Here is an 11,840-nt window from a genome sequence, read left to right as displayed (position 1 = left end):
TCTTTGGTTTCCTGCTGAGACATCTCAGCACCCTCTTAGGAGTGAGACCCAAAGCATTTCCCTGGCCGAGGAAGCAGATCAAAGGGCAGGGTGGACAGGCTATTCTAGACCAACTTGTAAACGCTGAACTAGAAAAGCTACAATAGCCTGGCATTTACCAGTTAAATGCCTAGAAGAGTATCCATTCCAAATAAAAACTGAGTGAACAAAATGAATATTTTAGTGATAGCTTTGGTTACATAGTTAAGACTTTTCTTGGAACGGATGCACTGACGGTTTTGTAGGCGTGCTAAAACGTTCGTCACAGAGCTCAAGCTGTCAGGAGCGCCTACCCACTAGTGTCCTAATGCAGCCTGGCACTCGAGTGTTCCAATGGTTTCCCTTTCTTATTACAATCCCAGGGGTTGCTGGGACTAGAGCTGAAGACTTTGCCACACATCGTACACACAAAACATCTCTCCTTCATCAGGAAGATTATTAAATTAAAACAATTATTAAAGATAATTGTTATATTGATAAGCCTTCATTCCAAGGAAGGAAAACTTAAAATTGCTTGAACAAAACAAAACAAGCACAAACATGGAATTTATTGGTTACTGGAATTAAAAAACCCAGACATATGTCTAGCATCAGATATGGTTTAATACAGTGGTTCAAACAAAACTGTCAAGGTTGATTCCTCTCCAACTCAGACTTCTGTTCTGGTGACACTATTCTCAGCTTCCACTAGAATCCAGGAAATCCTCTCCGCTTGGAGGCTAAGGAGAAGAGTATTTCTTCCTGTTAACTCTGGCCACACCCTGGGAATCCAATCGGACCATTTGGGGTCACCTACTGACATCTGAGCTGACGACTGTGGCTCTGGGGAAGGAACATGCAGTGGAGCCCGGCTGTGTCACACAGCCCACTCCTGAGCAGATGATCCCAGAGGAAATTTAATATTCTATTCCCAGTCAAAGGGGGTGAAAAACTCTGGGAGGCTAAAATGACCAATGTCCAGCTCAGGTTTCTCTCCAGGGTGGACATGCTCACGGTCATCTAGCTGGGAAGAAGTCCTACAGGCTTTCTCATACTTGACGCACTCAGAGGGTTTCTCTCCAGGATGGATTCTTTGATGCTGAAGACAATTTCTTTTGCTAGTGAAGACTTTTCCACACTCATCATACACAAAGGAAGACTCTTGAAGGTGGGTCCCTACATGCCTTCTTAGTTGTTCCTGAGCACTGAAGGCTTTTCCACAATCTACACAAAGGGCTTCTTCTTGCTGTGGACTCTCTGGTGCCAAGTTAGTTTTTATGCAAACTGAAGGCTTGCCCACATATTTTACAAGAAAAAGACTTTTCTCCTGTGTGAATACGCTGATGTTGCATAAGATAGAAAGTCCTTCCGAAGTTTTTCCCACACTCATTACATTCATAGGGTTTCTCTCCACTGTGGATTTTCTGTGGTCGAAGTAGTGGTGAATTACCAACAGAAGCTTTTCCACACTCATTACATGTGTAAGGTTTCTCCCCAGTGTGGGCTCTCTGGTGTATAACAAACTCAGAACTACTGGTGAACCCTCTCCCGCACTCCCGGCAGTGACAGGGTCTGTCCCCTGTGGATTCTCTGATGCTGATCTGGTTGGCATTGTCGTTGAACGCTCACCCACAGGTCTCGCACTGACAGGGCTTCTCTTCCATGTGGGCCCTCTAATGCCGAATCAACGACGAATGGCCATAAAGGCTTTCCCACACTCAGTGCACTCAGAGGGTTTCTCCCCAGTGTGGATTCTCTGGTGTCTCACACAGTGAGAAAAACAGCTGAAACACTTCCACACTCCTCACATCTGAAGGGTTTCCTATCACAGTGGATTCCTGGGACCTTTCCTCTAACGTTCTTCACCGTGGAAATTTCCCGGGGCTTCTCCAGTTTACAAGGTTCTAGAAAGCTGGTTCTCTGCAGACAAGACAACACTACGTCTCTGTTTTCAGAAACTCCCTGTATTGACATGGATTCACTGTCAATGTTGGTCTCAATATCTGACATAACAAACAGAAAACACAAGTGCCACCTGAGAGTTATACTAGACACAAAAGAGCATCAAATATTATAAGGGTTTTAGACATAACTATTTCAACCTCCATTAGCCTGCTAGTAAGAAAAGTGCCAGATATCACACTGGCGAGATGGAACACGGAATCATCATGCACACAGTACATCAGATTGCTTCCTAAGCTTTTATTATTTTTTAATTTTTATAATTATTTATTTATTGATTTTATAGAGAGAGGAAGGGAGAGAGAGAGAGAGAGAGGAACACCAATCTATTCCTGTATGTGCCCTGACCAGGGATTGAACTGGCAACCTCTGTAGATTGGGACGATGCTCTAACCAATTGAGCCATCCGGTCAGGGCGCTTCCTAAGCTTCTCCAGACTCCAATTTGAATGACTTCTCCCACATATGCTCTTGTATCTTTTGACTTTGTGGTACTTACAGGCCTACAAAATACCAAAGGTACAGGCTCTAAGAGTAGGTAGTGACACTGAGGCTGGCAAAACTCAGAAGTCAGAAAGTAAAACTGAAGCGTCAAAATGCAAAGGCAATGAATGAATTGTGTTCTTAACTCATACCCTGCAATGTCCCAAAAGACTGGAGACATTGAGCCTTAAGGCCAATGGGCTGTGAGAAGACAAGAAAGTTGCAGGAGCACTTAGAGGATGGTCAACCTTAGTAACTGGAGTTCCACAGGTGAAAAGCAAACACCCCAAAATGCTGGCATCTGTTATCTTGTCATCAGACTCTCAAAAAAGTCTGAACCTCGACCCTCGCCAGTTGGCTCAGTGGTCGCCATGAGCCTCACCATGTCGGCCCAGCATGTGGAGGTCCTGGGTTCGATTCCTGGCCAGGGTACACAGGAGAAGCAATCATATGCTTCTCCACCCTTCCCCTCTCTCTCTCTTCCCCTCCCACAGCCAGGGTTCCATTGGAGCAAAGTTGGCCCAGGCACTGAGGATGGCTCCATGGCCTCCGCCTCTGGCGCTAGGATGGCTCCAGTTGCAATGGAGCAATGGCCCATATGGGCAGAGCATCGCCTCCTAGTGGGCATGCCAGGTGGATCCTGGTCAGGCACATGCGGGACTCTCTCTCCCTGCCTCCCTGCTTCTCACTTCAGAAAAAAAAAAAAGTCTGAACCTCAAACATGCAGAAACTGCCTGACCAGGCGGTAGTGCAGCAGATAGAGCATTGGCCTGGCATGTTGAGGACCCAGGTTCAAAACCTCGAGATTGCTGGCTTGAGTATTGGAGCATAGACACGACCCCAAGGTCACTGGCCTGAGCCTAGAGGTCACTGGATTAAAGCCCAAGGTCACTGGCTTGAGCAAGGGGTCCCTGGCCCAGCTGGAGCCCTCCACCCCATCAAGGCACGTATGAAAAGCAATCAATGCACAACTAAAGTGCCGTAACTACAAGTTGATGCTCTTTATCTCTCTCCCTTCCTGTCTGTCTGGCTGTCTCTCTCTCTCTCACTCACACACACACATACCCACACACACTCACACACACATGGTAACTACTGCCCTAAACTGACTCTGCCTATTTGGAAAGGGTACAACAACTTTTTCTTAGATACACCAAGACTGCAAAGCACTCCTTCTCATATTAGATAAAAGGAGACAAACAGCCATCTATAAAATGGCACTGTGCTCCTAAACACTGGATGACATTTTACCTAAGTTAAAGCCGATTTATTTTATATAAAACATTAAACTAATTTTGTTTTAACACTAATTTGGGTTATCTGGTTATCTGCTGGTTCATCCAGTTCATCCCTTGAGTGTGAATTCAATGAGTGAGGGCATGCAGGAGGAAACCTGAGATGGGGGTAGACAGGGTCACAGTCTAGAAGAGAATAAGGAAGACAGCTGAGAGCCGGCGGCTGTTCCCACACCCGCCCTGCTCTTGCTAGGAGGCTGCTTGGTGTTATAAAACCAGGACTGAGCAATGTGATGGCAGCACTCTGCTTCCCTGCTGCCAGTACTCCACCACTCGCCTTGATCAGAACTGCCGGTTCTTCAACGCAACCCCTTTCCTAGTTCTCCAGTGGTTGTCACCTCCTTCCTGCTGAAAGAGCAAAGCGCCCGTGCAGTGCCCTCAGCTCCCTTCCCTGCCGTGCCCACACCCTCCGCCCCAGCCACCCTCTCAGCCTCACCCTTCCGGCCATTCCAGAGGCCGCTGCCCTTCCCGGGCGCACTGCTCTAGCAGCTGGAACGTCCCTTCTCCTTCAGCCTTCTTTACATCCTCAAATCCTCTTGGGCTTAACGATCTTCCCTTTATATCCACTTTTATTTTTCTTACAGTGGTGTTTTTCAAATTGTCTATCACAACTAATGACAGACAATTTGAAAAACACTACTATTCTAAAATGAAATACTCTGGTCTATGAGAGAATAGAATAAGGACAGGAATGGGGATAGGAATGGGAACAGAAATGGAATACACAGAACAGAATAGGGTTCACACATATTGTAATGCCAAGGGTAAATTTTGTTTCCTGAAATTCCAGTTTCAGAGGACATATGAGAACACAGGGTTTTGATGTAAAATGCAGTAACTACTGAGGTTCATAATCAAAAAAAGAGTTTGAAGAACATCTGCTACTATTGACAATATTTTCTTTCATTTCTAAGCTAAGCAAAATAAGAGACTAAAGTTCTGTCTCAATTTTGTAATCTCCCATTTACTTCCTCTCTGCAAATCATCTACCCTAAAGCTCAAACCCTCGGCTTTGGTTTCACTGTTCCCTTCTGTGACCCTCCTCTGTCTGCTTTCTCTTCCCTCTCTCACTAAAACTAAATATCCCTTAATATTTAAGATTCAGCCCTCCTTTTTGCTCCCTGGGGCTCATTTCAACTAAAACTCTGTAGAGTACACTTGTATCTGTACTTGTTCTCTGACATTTACCTCATACTCTACACTTGCCTTCTCAGTGACCTGTGCTAGCCATCCACATACATACATACATACATACATATATATATATATATATATATTTTTTTTTTTTTTTTTTTTAATTCGGTGAGAGGAGGGCAGGCAGAGAGACAGTGCACACCATCCGGGATCCACCCACAAGCCCACTAGGGGGCGATGCTCTGCCCATCTGGGGCACTGCTCCATTGCTCAGCAACCGAGCTCTCCTTAGCATCTGAGATGGAGGCATGGAGCCATCCTCAGTGCCTGGGGTCAACTCGCTCCAATAGAGCCATGGCTGCAGGAAGGGAAAAGAGACAGAGAGAGGTGCGAGAGGGGAAGGGGTGAAGAAGCAGATGGGCGCTTCTCCTGTGTCTCCTGATTGGGAATAGAACCCAGGACATCCACGCCAGGCAGACACTCTACCACTGAGCCAACCAGCCAGGGCCCACTTATATATTTTAAAGGAACCTCAGACTGTGTTCAGATCTGAATTCATATGAACTCAAAAAGCTCCTCCTATATCCTGACTCCCCAGTTTATCTGACTCAACTCTTCCCTTTTATGGCCGAGCTTTGATAAGATCCGGTCCATTGTGGCTCCACGCACTCCTTCCTCTTCCATTTCGGCACTACCACTATCCCCCACCCAATTCTCCTACTCAAAAGTTCATGGCTCCTATATAACTAGCAGCAGGGTTGTTTTGCCTACTCTCTCATTTCCTGCTCCTGGGCTGTAAATTCCTCAGGGTTTACTGGATCCTCAGGTCCACCACAAAGGCTGTATTCTGAATATCCCACCCAATGCTGAGCTGGGTGAGACACACCAACTCCATTCACCTGTGCCATCGGTGAAAGAAAGGGGGGCTCAGGGTACCCTGCAGACTCCACCAGCCCGGACTCCAGAAAACCTTGTTTGGCCTTTAATCCTAAGCTCGTGCTTCCGCACCGCTTACTAGAAAAGACAGAACAATACGTGCAGGTGGGCTCCAGAAAAATAGATTCATTTTAAAATATGCTCCTCAGCTGACTCTCCTGCACATTAAGCTACAATGTTCTTCACAATGATTTACTGGATCCGTTAGTCGCTTCCTCAGGCCAGGTAATTTACCTGCTTTCTCCACATGCTATCCATTGTAACCTGTCACATTTGGAACAAACAGCCCTGCTCCTGGAGAAGCATTACCTGAGCTTTTAAATGAGAATTCCTCCAACCACCCCTTCCGCTCTGCTCCCACCGCGCACTGCTAGATACAATAGAAGCAGGCAAAACACATTTTTAAAGCTTTTACATCTGTCTCCACAACCTGTATCCTCCAAAGTCTTAAACAAAGCTTAATACACAGCAAGTGCTGGACACACAGCAGTGGCTCCTGAATAAATCCATCCTGTCCAAGGAAGAAGGGCCACTGAGGTGGCCATGCTAAAATGCAGGACGGAACGAGGGATTCAAGAATTGCATAGGAGATGCTGGAGTGGAAATATGTTATCTTGATAACAGTTAAAATTGGTAAGGAAGGTTTAATATAAATATTATACCTATTTTATTCAAATCCTTGTCGGCATGGTTCATTTTCAAATACACTGCTCTGTAAAGCTCCCCAGTTGCCAATTCTAAACCTGCCTCACTCAGCTTGACAGATGTCTGTGGTCCTCTCTGCAGGCGGGTCATCCTGCGTCTTCAGGTCCCAAGGCAAATCCCCGCCCTCTGGAAGTGAGATTAGGGCAAATTTGGGAACTGTGTATCCTGAAAAGGGAGAAGAAAATGGCACCTTTCAGCCCTGTGTCTGCTATATCAAAGGAAGAAAACCCCAAGAGCCTCAGTAAGAACGAGATACACAGACGAGGGCACAGGGTTGGGGAAGGCAAAAGAGATTTTGATCAAGAAAAAACTGGCCTGACCTGTGGTGGCGCAGTGGATAAAGCGTCGACCTGGAAACACTGAGGTCGCTGGTTCGAAACCCTGAGCTTGCCTGGTCAAGGCACATATGGGAGTTGATGCTTCTTGCTCCTCTCTCTCTCTCTCTCTCCCTCTCTCTCTCTCTCTCTCTCTCTCTAAAATGAATAAATAAAAAAAAAAGAAAGAAAAAACTGAACTGGCAAGACCAGATGGTGCAGTGGATAGAGCATCAGCCTGGGATGCAGAGGCCCAAGTTTAGAAACAGAGGTCATCAGCTTGAGTGCAGGCTCATCTGGCTTGAGCACAGGCTCACCAGCACGAACATGGGGTCACTGGCTTTGAGCGTGGCATCATAGACATGACCCCATGGTCGCTGGCTTAAGCCCAAAGGTCACTGGCTTGTGCCCAAGGTCACTAGCTTGAGCAAAGGGTCACTGGCTCAGCTGTCACCCCCAGGTCAAGGCACATATGAGAAAGCAATCAATGAACAACTAAGGTGCCGCTACAAAGAAATGATGCTTCTCATCTCTCTCCCTTCCTGTCTGTCCCTATCTCTCCCACTCTCTGTCTCACTGTCTCTCTCTCTTGCTAAAAAAAAAAAAAGAAAAGAAAAAAAAAGGAGAAGAAATGAAGAAACTCACCTCTTACTATTTGAGAGCAGGTAAGTTAGTGAGACCCTGCAAGGCATGTGCAGGCAAAGAGAAGGGATCACACCCTTCCCTAAACAATGCGGGTAGAGCAACGAGCTGAGAACGTGGCTCTGGCAACAGAAACTCTTATTCCTTACTGTCAGAGCCCTCGGAGGATGGGACTACTCTTACAAGGGGACAATTCCCTATATTGAGTCCAAACTGAACCAAGACCATTCCCTACCCAGCGACCTCTGAAGTGGGTCATTTAGCCGTGGCTCTGGAGTCCTTCAGGGGAGATAGCATGGACCACCCCTCCTCCTCCACACCACAGCCCAAACCCGCAAGGAAAAAAGAAGGAAGCGGGAAAGCACATATCTGAGTCCCAGGAGGAAAGTGGCCTTACCCAGGGAGGTCAAGTTCCCAAAATTCTCCAGCATCACACTTCTGTACAGGGCCCTCTGTGCAGAAGAAAGGCCAGCCCGTTCTGCCTGGGTAAAGCACACAGCCACGTCCTCGAAGGTCACCACGTTCTAAAACAAGAGGTTCCTGCTGCTGCAGAGCCGATTGTCTGACTCCGGGCCAGAGTGGGACACAGGGAGGGCTAATGAAAAAAGGTGAAAGAACTGGGTGTTAAACCATTAAATGACTATTTCTACAACCAAAAATTTGGAACTTCTTTCACTATCAGAAGAGCTTCCATTAGATTAGAACATAATATTTGCTATTATAAAACACGATTAAAAATATTTCAAAAACTGGAGAATTTCTCATTAATTAACCTTCCCAGACAAAAATCTCTTTGAATTTGTAAATATTGTCAGTCTTTTACTGTTACACCTACAAGTGGGCAATTAGCTTCAACACATCGACACTCACAGGCGGCATCTGAGAACCCGCCTGTTCTCCCTTCACTGCCCCAGTGCCCAGCCAATTCATCTGTTCCTCACGCTGCTCGCTCTGCCCCAAGCTGCCAGGCCGCATAACAAGAACAGGGTCATGGTTTGCCAGGAGCTCCTCCATCCTACCCCTGTCTGTTGCTTGAAGAAGGGGCTGTGAAGCCTGTGTTCAAGAACGTCCAGCAGAGGGCGCTCAGCGCTGCCTGGGGCAGTCGAGTGTTCTGTTTCCTAAAGCGCCTCCCCGGGAGAGTATGCTTCTGGAATCAAATTGCTGCTGGATAGCTCTTTCAGCCGCATTTCTTTATACCGGCTAGACAACCTGTAACAGTTTCTGCCAACCAGGCCTCATGTTTTTTCAACAGCCATCCTTTCTCCTCCCTGAAAGCTCCAGCATCTGGTTCAGACCCTTTATTCACTCTCCAGACTTTAGTATCAAACTAGCCTACCTGAACCAGAGGTGAGCATCATCCCACTTCCCCACAACTCATGGGTTCTGCACATCTCCTTCCACCAGTTGGGGCGCTGCCTCAAACTCTCTGCTGACCCAACGTGTCTGACCCATCATCAAACACTAAACTCACCACCCACAACTGGCTCCCTTTCTAATGTATATAAACAAATCGGAACAGTGAGGGACAATTTTAATTTCCCATCTCAGTTGATAGCACCAATTTCTGCCCCGTCTCCTATACTACAAACTTAAGATTCATGCTAGACTAACTCACCCCCGTCACTGCTCACTTTAGGCAGTTAGTAATCAAATCCTGCCAGTTTTGATGCCACAGTATTTCTGGAATCTGACTCATCTTCACTATGGCACAAACAGCATGCTGGTTCAACAGATGGGGACACTTAAACAGCTCCAATTCAAGGCTGTCCTGTACTGGATCCATCCTCAGCCAGCACATACAATGACCTCCTTTAAATGACAGCCTGACCCATTCAGCAGAATTAATGAGTCACCACTAACTACAACAGTGGTCCTCGAAGTGTGGTCCTCAGAGCAGCAGCATCTGACAACTTGCTGGAAAGGCAAACTAAACTGGTGGGCCCCACCTGAGAGCAATGTTTGCATCAGCGAGACCTCCGGGTGATTGTGACACACTATAAAGTCTGAGAAACCTGGACTAGAAGATAAAATCCAAGCTCAGGAAACTGAGCTGTGTCAGGTGACTAGTAGATGGTGAGGGGCAGGCACAAGACTGCAGAGAAGCCAGGTGGGAAGCTCTGCAAACAAAACCCCAGAGAAGGAGAAACAAACCCTGAATGAAGGTCGTATCAAATATGGGACAGGTGGAAGAGACAGACAGCAAAAGCATTCGGACGTGGTGACCCTCTGGGGCTGGTGCCTAGGAAGAAGAGTCACCAAGTACTCAACATCAGGTCAGGACTTAGAGATGGTGGTACCGGTGACTCACCAGTACTTAGAGAATATCAGAAGAGGCCGGGAGCTCCCAGGAAGACAATGTATCATGAAAGAGTCAGGCAGAAAGACCTACCAAGTGTAAGAAATCCAGGATTGGCACTTGGGATATGGCTCATGGGTGCTAAGTTACTAGATAAACAAGTCCCAGGAAGGAAATGCTAAAGCAACACTCAGCAACTCATCAGTCTCAAAAAGTGAACTCCTCAAAAAATCAATTTCCCTGTCCCACAAATGCAAGGTATTTAATGTTCACTTCACAAATAAGGTCAGTTTTTACTGGTTCAAGGCCACTGAGGCCCACTGGGATCCCTAACTTCCGGTGTCCTGTCCTAGGGCAGGTTTTTCCTGTCACAGACACTGCCTTGCCTTAGCCAGCAGCCCTGGCCTCAAGGAAGCCATGTTTTCCTTGATTCTGAAGCCCAAACTTCTTTCTTTGAGGGTAAATGATATAAGCTCCTTTTGTCTTGTCTTCTTCCTGCCATCCTTCTGTCACCACTTCCCAAGAACCTTGAGACCAGATACCTACACCACTAGCCTGAGTCCCTCATTCTCACAGAGCCCTCTAAACCTGGGAACCGGCCAGCTCAGCAGAAATCTCAGAGTCCGGGAGGCTAGAATTCCGCTTCCCAGGCCACTCTCCAGCCACCGCTTGGTGGGCTGCTCAGTCCCTCACCATCAGCTTTCCCCCAGCATCCGGGCCTACTGGAGAAAATCAACAGGGTCTTCCTACTGTTTTGGCTCTAAGACTCTTGCCAGAACCATCCCTCTTATTCCTTCAAATCGGATCTCTCGAAGGCTGACCCGAGAGTCAACAGCTCACCTGGTGCCAGGCATTCAGGGGCAACGCTGCCATCACCTGGGCTCCCTCTCAGTGAAGGGCAGGGGCTGAGAGCAGAAGCAAAGAGAACCACAAGTGAGCCTGGCCCAGTCAAAAGCTCTCCTTTAAACCAACAAGCCTGCCAATAACAGCAGCAATCATTTACTAAATGCCCACTGGCTAAGCAGTATATAAATATTCCCTTTTTAGATGACAAGATCGGGCGCGTTCAGGGTGGTATGGCTGTAGACTAAATATTCCCTTTTTAAATCCATACCATACTATGAAGTTTATTTTTTAATTATTTATCTATTTATTTATTAGGTGAGAGGAAGGGAGATAGTGAAGCAGACTTCCACATGTGCTATAACCGGGATCCACCTGTCAACCCCATCTAGGGTTGATGCTCCAGTGCCAAGCTATTTTTAGCACCTGGGGTTGATGCACTCCAATGGAGCTATCCTCAGTGCTTGGGGCCATGCTTGAACCAATCAAGCCACTGGCTTTGGCAAGGGAAGAGGGAGAGAAGGGGGAGAGGGAGAGAAGCAGATGGTCACTTCTGTGTACCATGTACCATGACTAGAAAATGAACCCAGGATGTCCATACACCAGGCAAATGCTCTATCCACTGACCCACTGGCCAGGGCCATGAAGTTCAAATTAGGAGGAAACAAATTCTAAGTGTGACTCGCTGTCAGACACCAGAGTTTGTACTACCCAACACCAAGTAATGCTGTCTGTCCTAGGTAGGACATGAGTACAGGAAGAACAAGAGTATAGAAAGAGCAAAAGAAACCAAAAAACCTAGAAACAAAAGCTAACAAGAAGAAACCCAGACCTTCATTTTTTAAAAATATAGTTTTACGGAGAAACATAAAAGGCTAAAGAAAACAGAAACAATACCATGTCTTTTGATGAAAAATGTACATCTCATTCAGCACCCACAGTAACCCTCTGAATCTCTTCTTTTTCCCAAATGAGAAAATATGGCTAAGAAAATAATTTTCTCTAGCAAAGTCACTCAGTAGATGGAGGAACTTGGATCCAAGCCCAGATGTGTCAGATTCCAAAGGTCATGCTTTTAAATAACTACTTTTGCTTCTAATCTAATCCCAAAAGGGTTTCTCTTAGAACCTGATAAAGTGCTTCTAAGGTCAATATAAAAAAATACATGAGTAGCCAAGAAAATTCAGAATCAAGAATTTCAGAGTAAGTCTTC

General features: G+C 46.5%; 1 protein-coding gene across 1 annotated transcript; it reads right to left on the bottom strand.

Annotated features, from left to right (window-relative positions):
- Window positions 1-943: 943 nt before the first annotated feature.
- ZNF19 (zinc finger protein 19) lies at window positions 944-10,657 on the bottom strand. The gene is given in 9 exon segments (XM_066244117.1): window positions 944-1,251; window positions 1,254-1,295; window positions 1,298-1,720; window positions 1,723-1,812; window positions 1,815-2,021; window positions 4,416-4,421; window positions 6,590-6,697; window positions 7,886-8,012; window positions 10,625-10,657. Coding segments are annotated over 9 exon segments (1,344 nt in total).
- Window positions 10,658-11,840: the final 1,183 nt, after the last annotated feature.

The sequence above is a fragment of the Saccopteryx bilineata genome, chromosome 9 (genome assembly GCF_036850765.1).
Source record: "Saccopteryx bilineata isolate mSacBil1 chromosome 9, mSacBil1_pri_phased_curated, whole genome shotgun sequence".
NCBI classification, from domain to species: domain Eukaryota; kingdom Metazoa; phylum Chordata; class Mammalia; order Chiroptera; family Emballonuridae; genus Saccopteryx; species Saccopteryx bilineata.
The sequence above is the reverse complement of the archived record's forward strand: the minus strand, read 5'-3'. Positions and strand labels throughout refer to the sequence as shown.